The following is a 22,406-nucleotide window of genomic DNA, read 5'->3' as shown; positions in this document are numbered from 1 at the left end:
GGGGAGGCAGTGCTATCGTATATTGTCGAGTACCAGGTCCAGTATATTTGAACTTCTAGTGGATGTGCATGCTTTGTGGTCAACAGTATTTGTGTTAAAGTCCAGGAATCATTGTGCCTGTGAGTCTGAGGTAGTGTATGTTTTCCAGTCTATAGAGGGGATAGTTGAAGTATCCCATGAATTCAGTACTTGGTTTAATGGTGTCTCCAGTAGGTGTAAGTGGAAGCTATGGGATTCTAGGGGCAGAGATGGTGGCCTGTAGATTGCTAGTACATGATATGGGACTTTGTGTATGGTGATTTGCACATGTATAAGTTCCAGGGCATCCTTTTTAAGCATTGTAGAATTATGCTTGTTGCTATTATAGATTGACTCCACCATTTGTTCCTGTCTGTGCAGCTGATGGTCAAAATGTATGGAAGGCACTGAAGCCTTACACTGCCAGAGTACTTTCTGCAGATTTAACCATGTCTGTGTAATGGTCAGATGTCTGTTTTCTTCATAAAGAGAAGAACTTGTAGGGTGTGGAGTTTCTTATTTTAGACTCTTAGTATTGAATAGCGACACCCTTAAGTGTCTTTAGGTTTTATTTGCTTTGCAGGTTTATCATTTTAGCATTTCCTAAAAAAGCCTCTAAGGTGATGGATAAAGTTTTGGCAAAGGCCTAAGGGAGACAAGTGCTAACCATCCTTTGCAAAGCAATGCGGTCTGTTAACCATGTCCTCCCATGCTGACAAATATTTAATCCCCCTGGAAAGATACCAGAAACTAAGCCAACTTTTGAAATCAGTCATCTTTTGTTCATACTGAAGCATCTTCCTTGTTGAGGGTACCTGTGCCTTGTATTGATCCGTATTCTATCCTTACCAATGAGAAGCGCGTCTCAGTTTAACATCCATATGGTCTGTGATAGAATCATACTGGTACCTGTGGTGTAGTGACTGAGTACATGCATAACTTGGCTGATCCTGGTTCCAGATAAGTAACAAACTGTTTTCTCCTTGTTCTTTCTGGTGAGTGGGGCATCTGTGCCTGGTACAATGAAGTTCCCTATGACAAAAGAAATAGATAATGTTTGTATGCCTTAAGGGCCTTGCTGGTGGGGTTCCACTGGGTGTATGAATGTGTGGGGTTTGGTGTTTCTTTTGGTGAGTGCTTCAGAGGTTGCTGAGGATATGGATTACCATTTATAGGCTTAGGATGTCTTTGAAGTTTGGAAGATTACTTTTTTGTGCTTGAGCATAGGTTGGTCTGTATGCATGATGGATGTAGTGTGTGTTTTTGAAAACTTTGTTTTAGCCATACACAGTTACAAGTTTCAGTCTAAGGGAAGTTTTGTAGATAGTGTTCTTTTGTCTGCACTGAGCACTACTTTCCTCTTGATGTAATAATACCAGAAAGATTGCTTTTGAGTGCAATGCTATAAAAAACTTAAACTACCTTGACAAGGCAATTTCAAGTATTAGAGACATTTAGAATGAAGGCAAAGTCAGTAAATAAGGCTAACATAAAACATTAGACCTCTAAGTTAAAGTGCAAAATAATAAAATCTGTTAATCTGCCAAGGATTGAGCAGGATTAACTCGTGACCCCCTCACAGTGTGGAGAGACTGACAAGCAATGGGTGCTCTGGAAAAATGAGCAGGAGACAGGTTATAGTAAGGAGGTTCACTCAAGTGCGGTACTAGTTTACTGGATGAGTACTTGGTATTGAGGGTGTATGGAAACAGTTGGTGGGAAAGTAGTTAAATAGGTTACACGGCAGACAATAGCAGTGAAAGACTGAAGTGAGCAAGGGAGTTTGAAAGTAAGGTTACCATATGGGACAGAAGCCACAGCCTTTTAAAACCACAGAAAGGAAAGGGTGGGACAGTTAGAGAAATATTCAAACTAAAGCTCTAGTCCTGTGGTTAGAATTTCAAACACTTTTAGCTTAATGCCTCAGTGGAAGGTGTTGCAGATTCAAATAAAAGGAAAAACAGGGGCAAGGTCAACAGAAAGCACTGGAATACATCTTTTTAAGAAGGTATATACAGCTGTAAAAAGTACTGAAGCAAATGTTCAGGAGCAGAATTCATAATACTTCCACTACTGCAGTCCTGCCATGGACTTGAGGCATCAGGCTGTGCAGAAATGTACGAATAACACTTTAATAAATAACTAAATGAGGCTCAAATCTGGCAATAGATAACAGTTCTGCCACAACTTTTAAAGAAGCTACAAGACTGAAGCCCAAGACTGTGTTCAAAATACAAAAAAGCTACCTTTTACTTGTAATTGTACTTATGGGAATAGAAATCCAATAGAATGTATAAATAATTCCAAAATTTTGCAACAGTACACAATTTTTATAGAACTGCAGATGAAGCTATAAGACTAAGGCCCCAGAACAAACTAAAACATTGCAACCAGAGAAGTTTTTGGCTAAAGTATGGACAAAAAGTAGAGAAGTACAAAAAATATCACCACACAGGTCAGTGTAATTGCAACTTAAAATAAGTAAGCAGAATTTAGATAAAAAGCTGATTTTCCTCCCTTTTTTGAAAGGCTTGTATCTCACACTTCCGAGTCTTCTATGGAGGGGTCAAAACTAGAAAACAGTGTCCCTTTGTGTTGACCTTCCTTGTGTGATCTAGAGATCTCAGAATTACATTGAGTGGGCTCTCAGAAAGGAGATCCTGGCTGTTAACCACTGTAGCAGGCCCAGTCAAAGAGCAACTCGCAAATCTGTATTTCCATGATAACCATAGGTTCAACTTTTTTTTATGAATTTCAGCACTGCCATTTGTAGGGTAGTCAGTTATGCTCATGTTTGAGTACTACCGATTTTAATGTTGAAAGCTACTTTTCTTAGAATGTTTTTCGGAGTGCGCTGGGTTCCTGATGATCTTCGTGTTTCACTGTTGCAGTCATTACATTTGGGTTATCTGCTTGCAGTAGCCCTCAGTCGGCCTGATTAACAAAGTCTTGGGTCCTGCGTCAGTTGCTGTCCCTTCTTCCATGACATCAGGTCATCAGGGGTATAAAACATGCAGCCGACACCATTACATCAGTCTTTCTTGCCGTGCGGTGCCTGAAGCAGAAGCAGTTCACAAGTGCCGGTCAACTGACTCCTGAAATTTTTGTTTTCGAGTTTCAGAACCAAAGTCTTCAACTAAAGCTAAGTACCCCGTTGGACTGATGTCAGTAAAAGTTAATAATTGCATTACTTGTGGAAAGCAAATACCTCATAAAAGATTTTCATTCGTACTATATTCTTTGCCTGGCCCCTGACCACGATGTACCTCGCTGTCGGTTTTCTGCTTTATTTAATCAGCACACTATCCATCGTCTGTATATTTTTGCTTCTAAATATTTCTGTTTTGGTTTAATTATCCAGAAATGTCGATTAGCCATCCGACTACTGGGATTTTGAAAAAACGCAAAGATAAAGAGAGAAACAGGCCGCCGAGGTCCAAAACTGCTGACGACGCTTCTCCTAAGCCAGGCGCTAGTTCACCAGTACTCAGTGAGGCGCTTTCGCAGCCCCTGATACTCGCTACTTCTGATTCGCAGCCTCTACTGAGACCCATTCAGAGTCCAGTATGCCACAAGATGTTTGAACTATGGAACCTGCAGATGTCTCTACCTTGCATGGGTCTGGAGCCGCTGTGCAGGCACCAGCTTCTGAGGGTGTATTCAGGCCTATGGACTTGCATATTAAACCAACACCTCCTCCTTCATTTAGGCCTAAAACTTGAACCATGCCTAAAAAACCAAAGCCCAGGCCGCATGTGCAGGCCTCTGTGCCTAAAAAAACAAATAAGAATGGCTGAAGATCTTATAACTCTAATCAGGGGAAGCCAACCCCCCCCCCCCCCAAGAGACCTAGGACTGAAGTTGTTTATGAATCTTCTGACCAGGATTCTGATTTTTCTGATTCTTCTGATGATCTGGATTTGCCCTTATCTACTTATGAGGATTCTGATGCAGAGGACTATATTCCCTCTGCTTCCCCTCCAGAAGATTTTTTCTTTTGGTGAAACCTTACATACTCTTAGGGAGCCTTTCCACTGGGGAAGCCAAGATTTTTCTGATTCAAAAAAGAGGCTTAGGGATTTCTTACTCCTGCCTCAGCATAGGCCTTTAGCTATTCATTCTGTACTAGACATTGTTAATGCTTTTTCAGAATCTAGTTTGGCCCCTGATTCTTTGCTGCCTCCTCCCAGAAACCTGACCGATATTACAGGGTTCCTGATTCACGCAAGTTCCTTTTTAAAAATCCTATTGCGGATCCAGAGACTATTTCGCAGAGACCCAAGGGCATTAGGCCTCTACTGCTAATAATCCGACCCCTTCAGCTAGAGACTCCAGGGTGCTGGATAGATGGAGTAAGAAGGTTTACACTTCTGCAACCTTGGCCATTAGGGCTTTAAACTGCCAGTTTCATATGTTAAAGTATCAGCAACATGTTATTGGATTGCTTAAACAGAAAATTATATTGATTCCTGACTGTGCGGAAAATAAAGAATTACAGGATTTAATGCAGTCTGCTGAACAGGTTGGAAAGCATACTTTGCAGTGTGGATTTGATTCATTAGAGGCCTCTTGCAGGGCTGCTGTTACTGGGTCTGTGCTCAGAAGGCATGCTTGGCTTAAGGAGCAATCTCTGCCTGTTCATGTTAAAGCTAAATTGTCAGATGCTCCCTTAAATCGGGACCGCCTGTTTGGCAACAAGGCTGAGGAAGTTCTTAAAAAGATGGAAGATGAAGCTAAATCTATGCAAACTGTTAAAGTTTTCTTACAGGTTCAGCCTCCTAGATTTAGTTGGCACTGGCCATCTAAGAACTGGTCCTTTCCAGCCCCTTCCAGGTCTTCTTAAGTCAAATCCAGATGCAGCAGAAACCCCAGGTTTCAGTCCCAGGGGACACAAGACTAAGCAGTGGGGGGTTTCCGCACCCAAATCAGGGAGTAGTAAGACTCCCCCCTATGGAAAACTGTCTCATTTACTTGCTTTTAAAACTTCCAAGCACTTCCCAACTGAATGCTGCTTTAGGCAGAAAGATTGGTCTGCAGGCCAAAAACTGGGAACTCTTTATCCAGGACAAATGGGTTTTAAATATAGTGTCCCAAGGATACAGATTTCACTACCACGCCTTACCAACACCAAGTGGGTGGCCAGATCTACCCCCAAATCAGTGGGTAGAGGCACAAAATCAAGTGCGCTTTCTCTTAAGCATGGGGGCTATTCATTTGGCACCAGAAGAGGAAAAGGGACAGGGTTTCGCCTTGAGACTTTTTCTGGTACCCAGAAAAGGCAATACATGGCGTCCTATCCTGGACCTTTCTACTCTAAATACCTTTCTGGTGATTCCAAAATTCAAGATGCTGACCCTTCACCAGCTGCTTCCTATGCTAGGCAAAGATGCATGGTTGGCAACACTAGACTTAAAAGAAGCATACCTGCACATCCCTATCAGGGAGTCTTGCAGAAGATACCTAAGCTTCAAAGCAGGCTACATGCACGATCAGTTCTCTGCACTGCCCTTTGGCTTATCTACTGCGCCCAGGGTATTCACAAAGTGCCTAGCTCCGGTCATTGCATTCTGCAGGCAAAGAAATATTCAAATATATCCATACTTGGATGATTGCCTAATTCAGGCAGAAAGCCAGGACATACTTTTGAATCATCTGGCCTTTGTTCAAAGGGTACTGACTTGTCTGGGGTACAACATAAATGAAAAGAAATCACACCTGGTACCCTGTCAACAAATTATATTCCTGGGAGCAAGCTTGAATACAACTTCCCAGATGGCTTTCCTCACGCCAGAGAAACAGACTCATTTGACAACTTACTTCAAACAAGTGGCCACAAAAACCCAGTTATCTGCAAGGCAAATACTGCAAGCCTTGGGGTTCATGGCCATCTGCATTCTTCTAATTCCATATGGAAGGCTGCATATGAGGAAACTGCAATGGTATCTCAAAAGCCTATGGTGTCAACATTCACAGGATCGAGAAGCTATGATTCCTGTCATACTTTGCCTATGTCTAGAGTTCCTTTGGTGGGCAGAGGCCTGCCACCAAAACAAGGGACTACCATTCACACTACCACCTGCCGCCCAAACCTTAACAACAGACGCATCAGACTATACATGGGGGGAGCTCATCTGTCAGGGAAGTGCATTCAGGGCAAATGGAACCCAAGTCAAATGCACCTACACATAAATCAAAAGGAAATGTTAGCTGTACAGAATGCTCTGACAGCCTTCAAGGACCACATTCTTCCAGGACAACTAATGGTAAAGACGGGCACCACCACGGTCATGTGGTACATAAAGAAGCTTGGGGGTACACACACTTACCCCCTCTGCAGACTAGCCATGGCATTGTGGAACACAGCCTTGAGCTACCAAGTGAATCTACAAGCTCAGTTCCTGCTAGGAAAACTAAATACACTGGCAGATGGATTAAGCAGAAACCTCATGGACCCACACGAGTGGAAACTGGAACCAAGGATTTTCAACATGTTGACAAGCAAATGGGGGAGCCCAGATATAGACCTGTTTGTCCCCCCCCCCCCCCAGACCCATCAACTGGACAAATTTTACATAAGGATTCCCCACAAACTAGCTTGGAAAGTGGATGCTCTATCCTTCAGCTGGAAAAGCCTATCAGTTTATGCCTTTCCTCCTCTGCCTCTGCTCTCCAAGGTACTACTAAAGATCAAACAGGACAAGCCAAGGACAATTTTAATTGCATCAGACTGGCCACGCCAACACTGGTACCCCCTCGTGCGCAGTGTGTCATGCTTGGCCCCATGGCACCTGCCTCAGACTCCTTCCCTGTTGTCTCAGCAGGAGAACCAGATTCTGCACCCTCAGCTGCAAACCCTGAACCTAGCAGCCTGGCTTATTACCTAATCTCTCCTTTATCACCCCTCAGTAAATCAGTGATGGATATCATTCTAGAGGCTAGGAGGCCTAGTACTAGAATATCTTATGCTGCAAAATGGAAAAGATTTTGTACCTGGAACCAATCTCAAGGGATGAGTGCAGCAGTGCCCAATTTACCTCAGATTCTTCAATATTTGACTGAGATGCTTCATAAGGGCTTGTCCTTTTCCTCCATCAAAATTCATGCCTCAGCCATTTCAGCTCGTTATAGCACAGACCCTCCCCTCTTCTCTCACCCACTGCTCAAGCAGTTCCTCAGAGGGGCCAAAAAATTAAGGCCACCGAGGAGAGCTCCAACTCCAGCCTGGGACCTTAACTTTGTCTTGGAGAAACTCACTCTTCCTCTTTTCGAGCCAGCTGCTACTGCAGATTTAAAATTCCTTTCCTGGAAAACAGTTTTCCTTTTAGCAATCACTTCTGCAAGAAGGGTATCTGAGTTACGGGTCCTTATGGCAGGTGGAGCCTTTCAACATCTTTCATGCGGACAGGGTGTCCCTCAGAACCAATCCATCCTTCATGCCCAAGGTGGTATCGTGGCTCTTAATCAGTCCATTCATTTGCCTACCTTCTTTCCTAACTCACAGAACAAAGGGGAATGGATTCTGCGTTCCATAGATGTGTACGGACAACTTAGATTCTACTTGGACAGGACTAAACCTCAAAAGGAAATTTGAACAACTGCTGGTGGCATTTGCTGCAGGACAGAGGGGAAAGCCACTGCATTATTTTCTGCTATAAGCACCATGAAAAACATATTCCACAGGGCATCAGGCCCCATTCAACCAGGGCTGCATCTACCTCTGCAGCCTTTCTCAGGGGCGTCCCTAAAAGGGACATCCTAGAAGCCGCTACTTGGAGTTCTGTACATACTTTCACCAAGCATTATCATTTGCCATTTTTTTCTAAATCCAGAGCTGGTTTTGCCACTGCGGTCTTGCAGGGCCTTATAAGCGGTCCTAATTCTATTTAAATTTCTCCTCCCAACCTTGGCTTTGGGAGTCTACCCAAATGTAATGACTGCAACAGTGAAACATGAAGAACATAGTACAGTTGTGTACACTTACCATAAATGTAGATGTTAGAGTGTACTGACTGTTGCAGTCCTGGTTACCCTCCCTCCAGCCCCCTTTCTTCTTTTGGTTATACCTCTGCTCTCATTTACTATGCTCAAAAAGCTTTTTGGTGTATTTGCTTTTTTGTTAGAGGTATATCCTTGTATTATAGAGTTAATTGCTTTCCATTAGGGGGGCACCTGACATCTGGGGCAAGAAAAACTGATGTAATGGCGTTGGCTGCATGTTTTATACCCCTGACAATCTGACATCATGGAAGAAGGGACAGCAACCGACGCAGGACCCAAGACTTTGTTAATCAGGCCGACTGAGGGCTATTAATAACCCAAATGTAATGACTGCAACAGTGAATACAGTTGAACATCTACATTTATGGTAAGTGTACACAACTGTACTTTCTGAGTCACTTCTGTAGCAACTCCTACCGCAAAATAATTTGAAAAAAAGTACTATACATCTTTGTGAGGTACAAGACAGGCTTTTGCATCAGGTTATAAATTTGGATCTATTGTAAATGATTGAACAACCACTACATTGAACAACACATCATCAAGATGAAAGGATAAAACACTTGAAACACTGAATATTAACTTTGTTGAATACAAAGTCATTGAACTGCATTAGTTTGCTAACTAGTGAAAGGACTATGGGTTTGTCAGGAAAATGGAAGCCATCAATTAGTATAATCTGTTTGAACTGTACAGTTTGACTGTGTATTATTTACTGTCACAGTTGAGGTGGGGATGAATGGATTTAGTTTTGTTCACTGGGTTATGGTAACATCTGAAATGTTGGCCAGCTATGACAATTCGATGAATTCAGATTCAACAAAGTTAACGGTCAATGTTTCAAGTGTTCGATCCTTGTGGTTCGATGTAGTGGTCGTTCGATCATTTAAAATAGATCTCTAAATTCAGTCCTTCATTCCTTGACATTTTTGTGAAGGTTAACTGATGCCTAACTTTGCAACATATGGTTTCCCCTGAAACACTGGACAGGACTTTTAGAGAGTATTTAAAGAACTGTCCCCCTTTTTTGGTTCTGAGCCTTTCGTTATATGAAGTTGTCTACTCTACAGCAAAAACAGAATTGCATGAAACATGGGAAATGCCCATATTAAATTGTTGCATGTTTAATAACATTAAGCTACCAGCCAACTCTTCCACCCCCAAAAAAAAAAATTTCAACCTGACAGCTGCTCAGATAGTTACTTTGAGTACTGACGTTTACTGCCATCAGAGTCTTATTAGTGCAATCTGCGGAAAGAACATCTCTCAAAGATGTACTGTTACAGTGAGTATGTTGCATAGTTGTACTTTTTAGCCAGTACTAATATAGTGTATTCTGTAGATATTGTATAGTTAAATCATTAACAGAAATTAAACACTCGTGAATTGCAGGTCAGCTCTTTTAGAAAGAATGCCGGTTATGGAAAAAACTACTGCTAATGGTCCCACAGACATAATACAGACAAATGGAGAAGTGGAGCCAGGACTTTTAGAGGCCAGACCAACGCCTTCTGTACCACAGCCTGTCAGCCAAGTAGGTTTTTATCTCTGTGTTTTCACTGTATAATGGAGGCAGTGTAAATCAGACTGTCAGAGTTGGTGCCCGTATCTACAGTTGTAGAAAGTGAAAGGTCCAAATTTGTAGATGGATTGGTTGTTAGAAGGTGGTAATTAAAAAGAAGAGATGCTTAAGGAATGTGTTTGTATGGACCAGTGAGGCAAATGAGCAAGACTGTAGATATCACATTGGATATTATAGTCCATACTATTTAATTCTTAGAACTTATAGTTCTTAAAGCTAGCACAGTTAACTGTTTACAGAGCAGTAGAACTTAAAATCCCGAATGTTACATAAAAGAGATAAGTGGCACTAAAATCACTTATTGCCTCTTTCTTAAAATTTTATAGGACCAAGGAGGGCAGATACGGTTTGCCCTCACAGAAGTAGAAGTTAAGCAGAAAAATTTCTGTTAGTTGTATAAATCTTACTGAATGTGATTGCCATGTGAATGTCATTAAAACATGACTCATTATTACAAGTTCGCAATGAGGAGCTTGTCTTGCATTAGTACTAACAGGAGTATTTCGGCTTAATGACAAAAACAGTAGACCAGGCAGGAACTTTTGGCTCAGCCTGCCAAATTATGCTAACGAATCTGATATACTTTCACTAAAAATCAAGGAAGCAAATTAGTGTAACAAACTGAAGTTGTACATAGCACAGGAGGACAAATGCATTTTTTCTTTAGGGGTGTTTGGATAACATAATATATAAAACCCACAAAGGTATATTAGATTTTTTTTCTGTTCCCTATCAAAACAGTACTGCCTCCAAAGACTGACTTGATAAGACAGTATATACAAAATATAAAAGTTTGTGACTTAAATTTTGCATATTGTTTTTACTACAGCTTGCATTTTGTTTCTATTACTTATTTTACAATGAATTACTTTGTCTTAATCACGTGTATTACTGTAAATGTTTGTGTTTTGTTTATGTATTACCTGTCGACCCAGGTTGTGACTGAAAAGGGTCTTGTACCAGCACACATTAAGAAACAAAAATAATTAAACAAGTTAGTGATTACCAGTGCTCCCAGTGTAATGTCCATTGTCCTCCTGATTCGCTGTTACAGTATTCCTCACAATGGGTATCCCCTACCAAGGGCGGCCTGATGTCTTGCTAGTATACCAATGCATTTAGGTTGCTAAGGGTAGGCTGTACATCACACACATGCTCCCCACGCATGGCGTAAGGCATAAAGGTGATGTCCAGATGTACCATCCTCAGAACTTCTTTGCTGCCAATCCTAACGCCATCTTTGATCATCGGTCTGAACGCTTGCTTTGTTTGCTGGTTCAGCAAGCCATTTTCAGATAAGTGCCCCATTGCGATTTTATCTTTTTACCTTTTCATTTTGTTGCTTGTGGGGATTCATGTCATCCAGAAAGGGTAAATGTCAGTACCGGAGACTGCTTGCTCATAAAGATCATCACGAGCAGTGTTTATTTTTTCTAGACCATACAGTCTGATGTCCTTCTATTCCAATGTTGCAGTATTCATTAGTGGGTTTTCCCTTCTTCTCATCAGCTTGTTCGGCCAGGTTTCCAAAGCTTTTTCAGTCCCTGTTTGTGTGTTGGACATCTGATGTGTAGGCTGGTACGTGGGCCATAAAAGTGATGTCTGTGCGCACCAGTCCTCAGAACTTTTCAGACGCCAGCCATATGCCAGGTGTTCATGCTACTCGCGGACGTCTGATCAGTTTAGTATTAAGATAAGTACCCTGTTGTGGATTTTCTTCAGTCCTTTTGTATGTGATATAGTCTGTTAATGTCCAGTAAGAGCAAGTGCAACTGTGGTCGCCAGATTCCCCACAAAGACACCCACGATCAGTGTCTCTTTTGTTTGAGTAGGGAACATGATTATAAAAACTGCACCATTTGTAAGTCATTTGTCCCTATGTCCCTTTGTCGCTGACTTCAGGCCCTCAACCTATACCTCGAAAACCAGCGTCTTGAGCAGACCGCTCTCGGCATTGAAGCCACTACTGACACCCCATCCGAACTAACTAGGAAGACGGCCAAGCCCACAAGGCCGTCCACTTCCACCACACCTCCCTCCGCCGATTCCCACCCTGTAGCCACCATCAGCTTGGCCGAGGAACCAATGTCCACCATACTAGATAAAGCGGGGTACCTACCAGGAGGCTGCAAAATCCAGAGCAGACGACACTTCCGGGGAGGATATCCCAGTAACTGATTCAGATGCCAGGGGGAACCAGCTTCTATGATGGTCACTTCAGAGCAGACCTCTGCCGCTTTGTCTATTCCTTCAAGGCCGACCGACAGCCAGACGCCGGTTAGGCTGGCAAAGAAAAAAACAAAAAGCAAAGCATGTCGCTTCAACCCCCGAGGCCTTGCCAGACTGGCAAGCCTTCAGTCAGAGTCTTTACAACACCTTCCTGGCCCTTAGGCCTATACCTGACCTACGTCATGCTGCTCTACCTCTTCTTAGTCCCAGGCCTGTTCAGCCAGAGCCTACCCTTAGCCATCCTGCTGAAGAAGAAATGTCTGACTCAGAGGACTCCTTGTCCTACTCTTCACAAATATTTTCCCCTCTGCAGTATGGATCCCCAGAAGAAGCCTCTGCTGAGCCTGACTCCCCTGTGGAAGATCTTACCTTTGGGGACATGGTTAATCTTATGAGGGAACTTTTCAAATGGGATTGCTCAGACATGTCTGAGCAACAGAAAAGATATTCTATGACTTGAACCAGAGGAATCTCCTAACCCGGCACCCATTCTTCCTGTCCAGCCTGCCTTCCTGGATGCTTTTGCAGCAGCATGTATTAACCCTGACTCCCAGCCACCTGCCCCTAGAAGGGCAGACTGGTTGTATAGAGTATCTGAGGCAGACACATTTATTTTCAAATGCCTACCTGCTGACCCAGCTACCATTTCTATTGCCACTGACAGGGCTACCAAACTTCTCCCCACTACCACTGTCCTGCCTGCCGATAAAGACAGCAAGGCCTTGGAGAGGTGGGGGAAGAAGAAGATATGCACTTCAGCTACTCTAGCCTTTAGGGCTACAAATTACCAGTCACACATGGCCAAATACTCCTTGGCATTACTGGACAAAGCTTCTAAAAATCTTAATGAGATCCCTGACTGCTCTGCAAAGGCATCCCCTGTCTTCCTTGCTTGGACTCATCTCCCAAGTCAGTAAACATTTCATAAAGTGTGCATATGATGCAGCAGAGGCCTCTGCCAGATCAGCTGCATATGCCTTTGTATTGAGGAGATACTCTTGACTGCATCTTCAGCCTTTATCAGATGACTTTAAGGCCAAACTGTTGGATGCTCCCTTGGATCACACTGCTCTTTTTGGCTCCACGGTAGCTGATCTCTTTAAGTCACTTCAGCAAAAAGGGAAAGAGCTTCAGGATCTAAAGCATCTCCTTGTCTCTCCGATCGCAAAATTTCAAAGAAACTACCCGGCCAAGACACAGTTTATCAGGAAGACTTCTAGGCCCTCTGCCCCCGCCAGATCTAGAAGACCACACAGGAGGCAGACTTTTCAGTCTAGGACACCTCAGATTTCCACCCAGAGACCTCCCTTTCCAGACAGGGTAGGCAGCATCTGACTGCCTGCCTCCTTTTCTACTCCCCCTCCCTCTATACCTTTATATTCCTGCTTCTCTCACTCCCTCCCTGCATGGGCCCTAGTGACATCTGACAAATGGGTTTTGTCAATCCTGAAGGAGGGATACTTCATGACCTGGATTTCCCTCCCCCCAAAGCTTCTTATTCCACTACCTCCACCCTCTCAGTTGTCCCTCCTCCCCAAGGTTGTAAACAATCTGCTGCTCCAAGGCACTGTAGAACTCATTCCCCCCCTCTGCTCCAGGGATAGAGGCTTCTACTCCAGACTTTTTCTTTTACCCACAAAGGAGGGACCATGGAGACCCATCGCAGACCTTTCCCGACTCAACCCATTCCTGAAGGTTCCTTCCTTCAGGATGATTACACTACCCATTCTCTTTCCTCTCATCCTTCCCCAGGCCTTCATGGTGACCCTGGACATCAAGGAAGCCTATCTACATATTCCAGTAAAACTGTCCTCCAGAAAATTCCTCTGATTTAAAGCAGGCTCCTTGCATTTTCAGTTTTGTGCCTTGCCCTTTGGTCTCTCTACTGCTTCAGGGGTATTTACAAAATGCCTAGCCCCAGTCATTACTTACTGCAGGACAAAAGGTATGCAAATTTTCCCATACCTAGATGATCTACTAATTCAAGCAGCAGGCAGACAAACCCTCCTAGCCCACACAAAGGATCTACTGCTCCTGCTGCAGTCCTTCTATAGGTTCATAGGTTGGTACTAGGCTATCGGCTCTAAGGCCTATGCAAGCCTAGCCATAACAATTCCCTGGAAATTTCTTTCCACAATATTTACGTCTCTGGGCCCTTGTCTAGCAGTGCGACTGACATGATCCCCGGGGTGAATTTCCCATCTCCCATCCAATCATCAAGGTTCCTTTTGAAGAGGGCCAATGAGGCGCTCTGCTTGACATGTATGGGCAGTGTATTCCAGAGTATGGGGAGTCTCTGGGTCAGGAACCTATCCCTCCAACATGTTTTGTTCATTATTGCGATAAGGTTTAGATCCCTGGAGTGTGTGGCTCTGAGAGCTTGGGATTTCTTTAAGTGGAGCATGTCCAGCAGCTCAGGGTTTGACATGGCCTTGTATGTTAAGCAGAGATCGCCTCTGAGTAGACGATATGCCACAGAGTATAGCTGGAGTTTTTTTAGACGGTCAGCATAGGGCATCTGCTTTAGTCCTGTGATTCTTTTAGTGAGGTATTTCTGTGGCCTTTCCAGCTTTTGCAGATGTCTTGTGAGGTACATACCAAATGGGGCATTATACCCTATAATGGGTCTAATGAGGGATGAGTACAGTGGGACAGTGACCTCTTTTTTTCTGGATGAAAAGCCGTTAGTGATGAGGTGTGCCACATAGAAGGATTTATTGACTGTTGTGGCGATGTGGTTATCTAAAGTGAGACCACTGTCCACCTGTGTCCCTAAGTCTGCCATCTCACTTTCGATGTTTAGTGTCCTGCCTCCTATGTGGTAGTTCATGGGTACATGTTTTTTTCCAAAGGGGATAACTATACATTTCTTGGCATTAAGCTTGAACCCATGGCTCTGGCACCAGGCATCTGTTTCTGTATGGCCCTTTTGTAGAATATCCACATCATTTGGGGATTCTATAATGGCCCCCAGTTTGCAGTCATCTGCAAATTTTGTTAGCCAGAGTTCCTTAGTGTTGGCTTGTACTTCAGAGAAGTAGATGCCAAACAAGAGAGGTCCCAGGACTGAACCCTGAGGTACTCCGCTTGTCACTTGTCTGGAGCTGGATTTGGAGTCAGCTACTTTTACAGTGTGGGTTCTGTCAGTAAGCCAGTTGGCAATCCATCGAGTGACGTAGAGATTAATGCCCAGCTTAGTAAGTTTATCTGTGATTCCAGAGTGGGGGATGGTGTCGAAGGCCTTGGCGAGGTCCAGATAGGCTGTGTGGACCGCCTTACCCTCCTCCACAGCTCTGGAGACTGATTCAAAGAAGTCAATCAGATTCAGGAGACAAGATTGGCCCTTCACAAACCCAAACTGGGTGGGGTCCAGTGTTTGAAGGTTGCTAATGTCTTTGTTTATAAGTTCCATGATAATGCATTCCATGCCCTTGCAGATCAGGCTTGTCAGACTGATGGGACAGTAGTTCCCGGGATCCAAGGTGGATCCTCCCTTGTGGAGCGGGATAACTGTAGCTGTGCACCACACAGTGGGCATGAAGCCTGAGGTGAGGCTATGATTAAACAGGACATTTAGGTGGGGTGCCAGTTCATTTTGTAGTTCGTGTAGTACGCAGCCTAGGATGTCATCTGGTAACATGGATGCTGTATTCTTAGCTTTGGAGAGTGCTATATCTACCTGTGTGGCTGTGATTATCGGAATTTGGCAATCTTTTGGTATTGAGATGGGCCCTTTAGAGGGTGAGGGGGGTGAAGTTGGCACTAAATCGATCTGCCAGGATATTGGCAATATCCTTGGGATTAGTATATTTAGTGCCATTCTGTTGTAGCTCAGAGCAGATCTGAGCATTGCCATTTAGATTCGTGACATAACTATAGAATGCCTTGTGGTTGTCTTTGGAATCTTTGGCAATTTTATTTTCATAACTAGCTTTTGAGGATTTTATGAGGGATCTCAGTTTCTTTGTGGTTGTCTTTGGAATCTTTGGCAATTTTATTTTCATAACTAGCTTTTGAGGATTTGGCTGGTGAGGGAGTTTTTTGCATCCTGGGATTTTCCTCTCTTCTGCAACAGTTTCTTCCTTCTGTTGTATAGTTTGTTTATAGCAGGGGACCACCAGATTGGCTTCCTTTTTTTGGAGAAGATCATCTTGGTTCTATTTGGGATGGCACGATTCATGCACGAGTGGATGTGCTCGTACAGTGCCTTAGTGTAGGATTCTGCAGTCGAACTTCCAGATCCCGTCTGCGTGGGTGTTGTGAAGTTTGTCACTTCTGACTTCAGTAGCATGATGTTGGCTTTGGAGAAGTTTTTTAAGGAGGTTTCCTTACTGGGGGGTGGGGGTGGGATGTGGATGTCAAGGGTGATTTGCTTATGGTCAGACCTGACCAATGAGGGTGTGACCACTGGTGTGGAGCATCCGTCTCCCATGTTGGTAATGACCAGGTCTAGGATATTGGAGCCCCTGGTGGGACAATGGATTAGTTGATCCAGGGCATTGGAATTTAAAAATTCCAAGAACCGTTGGAAAAAGGAGTTGGTACCTGAGTAGTTTTCCCAATTAATGGCAGGGTAGTTGAAATCACCCAGTATTAGGGTGTTTGGTTGTATCTTAATATTTTCCAGTATGTTTAGGAAGGTGTAGTGAGAATCTTGGGGTATGGTGGGGGATCTGTAGCAAGCTACAATTTGGATTGCAGTCTTACCTAGTGTTAGTTGCACCTGGAGAATTTCAGATGCATTGTGTTGGACAACTAGCCTGGAGGTGTGAATATCCCTGGTGAATATGGATACTCCTCCACCTTTAGTGTTTCGGTCTTGGTTTTGTGGCCGAAAAGTGTGTTAAGAATTGTAGCCTGGTATTGCAGGGGTGCTGTCTGGAGCCTTGAACCAGGTCTCAGTCACTGCACAGATATCGATGTTCTCCAGTTTTAGGAGTACCTCGAGAGTGTGCATTTTGAGGTTTAGACTTCTAGCATTGAGTAGCATTACTTTCAGATTTTGCATGCTTGTATCTGTTATGGTGGTGGTTTTATCCTTTGAACCTTGCCTAAAAAAGGCACTGTAGGGGTGGCAAGAGCTTTAGCCAGTAATCTGAATCCCAGGGGTGACAGGTGCAGACCATCTCTGGCAAAGCATCATGGTTTGTCGATCATGTCTTCCCAGGCAGACAAATACTGGATCCCCTTTGTATGACGCCAGAAGCTTAGCCAATTGTTGAAGTCAATCATTTTGTCCTTATACTGTGGTATCATTCTGGGTGAAGGCAGGATGCTACTCAGGGCTAGTGTCATACCTGCCTGGGTCACATGATCCAAGAGCTCTTCCATGTCTCTCTTCATGTAGTCCAAGGAGGTACGTCTCAAGTCATTCACTCCAGCATGGACAATGACAGGTATCGTATTTGTACTTGTTATGGAGTGACTTGAGTCTTAAACGTTCCTCAAATCCAACCTAAATCTTGCACAAGACATTGTCTTCCTACGATGCAGAATCAGAACAGACCTCGGGATGGCCTTCCTACTTCAGGAAAAAGTGTTCTCCCTGGCCCAACTCCTTCAATCTGCCCTCCTTACTACCACCGTAACTGCAAGGGAATTCCTCAAACTTCTCAGCCACATGGCTGCCACAGTTCCCATGCTGCCACTGGCCAGACTACACATGAGAAAGATGCAATGGTATCTTCACACAGTATGGACCCAGCATTCTCAACCCCTCGAGTTCAGAATCCCACTTCTACCCTGGCTCTGCCAAGACCTAAAGTGGATGTCCCATGTGACCCTAAACCCTGGTCTCACTCTACAATTGCCCCCCTTCTCAGATCATGCACACAGACGCCTCAGATCTGGGCTGAGGAGCAATGTTAGACACAAGGAAAGTACAAGGTTTGTGGAAAAACAAACAGAAACAATGGCACATCAACAACAAAGAAATGTCAGCCATACTTCTGACCCTGCAGGCCTTTCTAACTTTCCTCAGAACAGGGCATTCTGAAGATCTTCACAGACAATACCACAGTGATGTGGTACTTGAACAAGCAAGGAGGGATCAAGTCCTACCTCCTCTGCAGACTAGCTCTACAGGTATGAGAACTAGCTGTCACCCAGGGGTTCACCCAACAGGCAGCCTACATCCCATCCCAACAAAATTGTCAGGCAGACTGCTTAAGCAGAGCCTCCACAAGCAGTCACAAATCGATGCTGTCAAGGCAGGTATTCCTAGAATTGATCCATAGGTGGGGTATTCCACGGATAGACCTTTTTGCCTCCTCCACAAACAGGCAACTCCAGAGCTACTGCTCTTCAAACAGATGCCTTCTTTATGTCCTGGAAGGAGAAATACCTGTATGCCTTTTCCCCCCTTCCCTCTGATACAGAGAGTCCTACCGAAAATTCAGCAGGACTCACCAAAAATCTTGTTGGTGACACCCTTTTGGCCAAGGGAACACTGGTTTCCCATACTTCTTCATCTGTCCAAGGGCAGTAACCACATGTTACCCCCCTCAGTGGATCTAGTTACACAGCACCAGGGGACACAGATTCGCCCACAGTGGTGATCCCTGCTGAACCTCTCCCTGTTGCTGATAGGATTCTGCTTCCCTACAGATATATATATTTATATATATATATATATATATATATATATATATATATATATATATATATATATATATATATATAATTTATTTATATATATAAAAATGAGGACGTGCAGGCTAGGAAACCAAGCACAAGAAAATACTATCTCTGTAAATAGAGAAGGTTTTCTATCTGGTGTCAGAAAAGACCGATAAAGCCGCTGCACAGCGACCTGCCTCTAATTCTGTCTTACCTGTGTGAACTGCTAAAGACAGGCTTGTCTTACTCCTCCTTAAAAGTACACCTGTCAGCCATTTCTGCCTGCCTATGGAGCCCCCACTTGCTTCCAGCCATACGTTTCCTAAAAGGTGTTTACACCTTAGGAACCCCCCCCCCAGGAAACCAACTCCTCCTCCCTGGAATCTTAATTATGTGCCCGAAAAACTCACTCTGCCACCCTTGAAATTTTGCACTTGGAAAACAGTACTGCTAGTAGCTTTAACATCAGCCAGGAGGGTCTCAGAGCTCCAAGCCCTCATGTCTACTCCACCCTTCTTAGTATTCCATATGGACAGGGTCACCCGCAGGATTAATCCCGTCTTCACCCCCCAAGGTGGTTAATGACCTCTCCCTTAATCAGGCTATTCACCTGCCCACGTTCTTTCCTAACCCTCAGGAAGACGGTGAGAGAGTCCTTCACTCCCTGGATGTACACAGGCAACTCCGTTTCTACTTGTATAAGACCAAACCTCTATGCAAATCAGACCAACTGTTTGTTTCTGTCCACCCCAGGACTCTGGGGTAAGCTGTAGGTAAGCAAACCATCTCCTCTTGTATTGCTAAGGCCATCTCTTTGTTACTCTCACCATGGAAAGACACTAATGGCAACGTCAAAGCCCATTCCACTAGGGCCATGGCTTCATCTGGAACCTTGTTTAAAGGTCTGGATACTAAATCCATTCCAGAAGCTGCTACTTGGTCATCTGTACACACCTTCACCAGACACTACAAACTAGACGACATCTACAGGACCAGAGCAGGATTTGCCAGGGCTGTCCTGCATGAGTTCCTGGAATCCTCTTCCAGACCACCACCCAGCCAGCAGTGAGCTTTTGTACTCGCCCACTAGTGAATACTGCAACATTGGAATAGAAGGACATTAGGACGAAAGCCTGGCAAATAGAAAGGAAAGTTGTGTAAAATCTTAGCATAACCATAGATGTCCTTCTCTTCCATGTTGCAGTATTCCTTCCTTCCCTCCATCCCCCTGTTCTCCTTGCACTTTCTCTCCTCTGCTCCTACACAGGCTATGCTATCACGACTGACTCTGTCTGGGGCTTCTTGGTTCTCAGGACTGGTACACACAGATGTCACTTTTATGGCCTACCTACCAGCCTCCATGTCAGATGTCCAGCGCACCAACAGGGACTGAAAAAGCTTTGGAAACCTGGCCGAACAAGTTGATGGGAAGAAGGGTAAATCCAGTAGTGAATACTGCATCATGGAAGAGAAAGACATCTATGGTTATGGTACGATTTCACACAACTTTCCTTTCTATATTTGCCAGGCTTTCGTCCCAAAGACTCCATGTAGTTGGCTTTCCTCTTTCTTTAGGAAACCAAAGTCTTAAGCTTTGACACTGACACCATGGAAGGAACTTTCCGGTCCAAAGGTCAGCCATCCGCAAAGAAGGCAGCCAGGAAAACTAGGTCTGTTTCTTCCACTATGCCACCTTCGCCAGATGTCTCTCTTGAGGCTAGTGAAAGCCTAGAAGGTCACCCGGTTCCTTTATTGGTTTCCTCTACAGCAACCACTTTGGAGGCTGGCATGGATCTGGCTTCACATACATCCCTGGAAGGCCTTGCAGACGTCAGCTTCGGATGTTCAAGGGAAACCATGGCTGATTATTACTGAAGGGCCTAACGGTGTTCCTTTGAGTTTGGTTAGGGAGGAGGTACCGACTACCACGAGTGCTGTGTGGTGGTCTGAGCCTACTGGGTTTTATAAGGCTGATATCCCTTTAAAGAAGAAATAAAAAGCTAATCCTTCCTTTGGACCCTCAGAGTGAATGGCAGAATTTCACTCAAGGTTTGTTTAATACCCTTATGGCTTTTGACGTCCTCAAGGCGTTTCTGTCCCACCTCCTCCTTGGTCTTGTTTTCCTCTTAAGTGGCTTAGGGAGCAGGATTCCTCGGTGGAGGAGAAATCCCTTGCTTATTTTTCCCGGATTTCTTCTTTCTTAAACTGTGGTTCTGAGGAACAGGATTCCACTAGTCCTGACTCTGCTTTTGAAGAGATTTCATTTGGGGCCACAATTTCCAGAATGATAGAATTTTTCAAATGGACTTGTGCCCAGGTATATGAGGTTCAAAAAGAGGTATTACATGCTTCTGCAAAAGGAATCTTCTAGGCCTTCTGATGTTCCTCCTGTTCTGGCTGCCTTGTTGGATGCATTTTCTACTGCATGCTCCTGATTCCCAGCCCCCTGCTCCCTAAAAGCCTGATATGTTTTTTAAGGTGCCTGAGGATTGCAAGTTCCTTTAAGTGCCCTTCTGCCGAGCCTTGTGTGGCATCTTGACATGCCATTAAAGTTGCTGCCTTCTTACAAAGCTGCTTCTTTATGGTAAAGACAACAGAACTATGGAAAGGCTGGGTAAGAAAGTATATACCTCAGCTTCTTTTGCTTTTAGGGCTGTAAATTGTCAGACTCATATGACACTATATTTTGGCTCTTCTATCTCAGGCCTGTCGGGTTGTTTCTGACCTTCCTGACTCTGAGGGGGGAGACTTCTGCTCTCTCCTCATTAGGGACTTCTTCCCAGGTAGCGCGTCCTTCTATTAAATGTAGTTATGGTGCAGCAGGTGCTTCTTCTACTGCTGCTGCTTTTGGTTCTCTGCTGAGGAGATATTCCTGGCTTTGGTTTCAACCCATTCCTGATGATGATGCTAAGTTGATGGATGCTCCTCTGGATAACAAGCATTTGTTTGGTGCTGCTGCAGAATTTTTTTTAAGTCCCTACAGGAAAGGGGTAAAGCCTTACAGGAACTAAAGCATATTTTTGTTTCTCCTGTACCTAAATTTCCAAAGAAATGACCCTAATAAGCCGGCCTTTGTTCGTAGACAGTCTTACCCTCCCCCAAAGGTAAGAAGTGTGGTAGAAGGGCAGCTCCTGCTAAGGCTACCCCGACTCCTTTAGCTCAGAAATCTCCTTTTCCTGACAAACCAAGTGCTGTCTAACTATCCTTTTCTCAGCCACATTCCTCTTTGTTTCATTCCCTGTCCCTTCCTGTTTGTTTAAAGATTAGTCAAGATTCCTTGGTTCTTTCCATCATTTGCCAAGGCTACTACATGGTATGAAAATCTCTTCCCCCTTTTCTTGGGCATTCCCCAGTCCCCTCAGAAACAGTTAACCTTTTCTTCCAGAGGTGTTTCAGGGTCTGTTATCTCTGGGAACTATTCAGGAAGTTCCAGTTTCTCAGAAGGGGGGGGGGGGTTATTCCGGAATGTTCTTGGCCACAGGAAAGAGAGCACTTGAAGATCCATTCTGGATCTCTGTCATCTAAATACCTTTTTGTATGTCTCTTCCTTTTGGCTGTTGTCCCATCAGACTTTATTTCCTCTTCTGCTTCCTTAGGCTTTCTGGTTTCTCCGGACATCAGGGATGCTTATCTTCATATCCCTATTCATCTCCCTTTCACGAAGTTTATATATTTCTGTGTTCCTTCCTGGCATTTTCAGTTCTCTGCTTTTACCCTTTGGCGTCTCCATTGCCCCAAGGGTGTTCACCTAATGCCTCGCTTCTGTGGTTGCTTTTTTTGTGCAAGCTACAGGGGGGATTACAGGTCTTTCCTTACCTAGATGACTTACCTCTTCAGCCCTTCTCTCAAGAGATTCATCTGTAGCATCTTCACTTTGCCATGTCTCTCCTGCTAAGACCAGTGTTCACTATCAGTTTCCAAAAATCCTTCCTGACTGTTTCACAGGATTATGTTTTTCTGC

At 44.2% G+C, this 22,406-nt stretch overlaps 1 protein-coding gene across 1 annotated transcript in view; it reads left to right on the top strand.

Annotated features, from left to right (window-relative positions):
• The window catches only part of AP1G1 (adaptor related protein complex 1 subunit gamma 1), a 4,036,072-nt gene that overhangs the window by 3,535,099 nt on the left and 478,567 nt on the right, over window positions 1–22,406 (top strand). Inside the window, exon 23 of the mRNA XM_044079548.1 lies at window positions 9,409–9,550. Coding sequence (XP_043935483.1) covers window positions 9,409–9,550 — 142 coding nt within the window. The remainder of the gene's footprint in view (window positions 1–9,408; window positions 9,551–22,406) is intronic.

Source organism: Protopterus annectens, chromosome 8.part0 (genome assembly GCF_019279795.1).
Source record: "Protopterus annectens isolate FY-2018-M chromosome 8.part0, PAN1.0, whole genome shotgun sequence".
Lineage (NCBI taxonomy): Eukaryota > Metazoa > Chordata > Ceratodontiformes > Protopteridae > Protopterus > Protopterus annectens.
The sequence above is the reverse complement of the archived record's forward strand: the minus strand, read 5'-3'. Positions and strand labels throughout refer to the sequence as shown.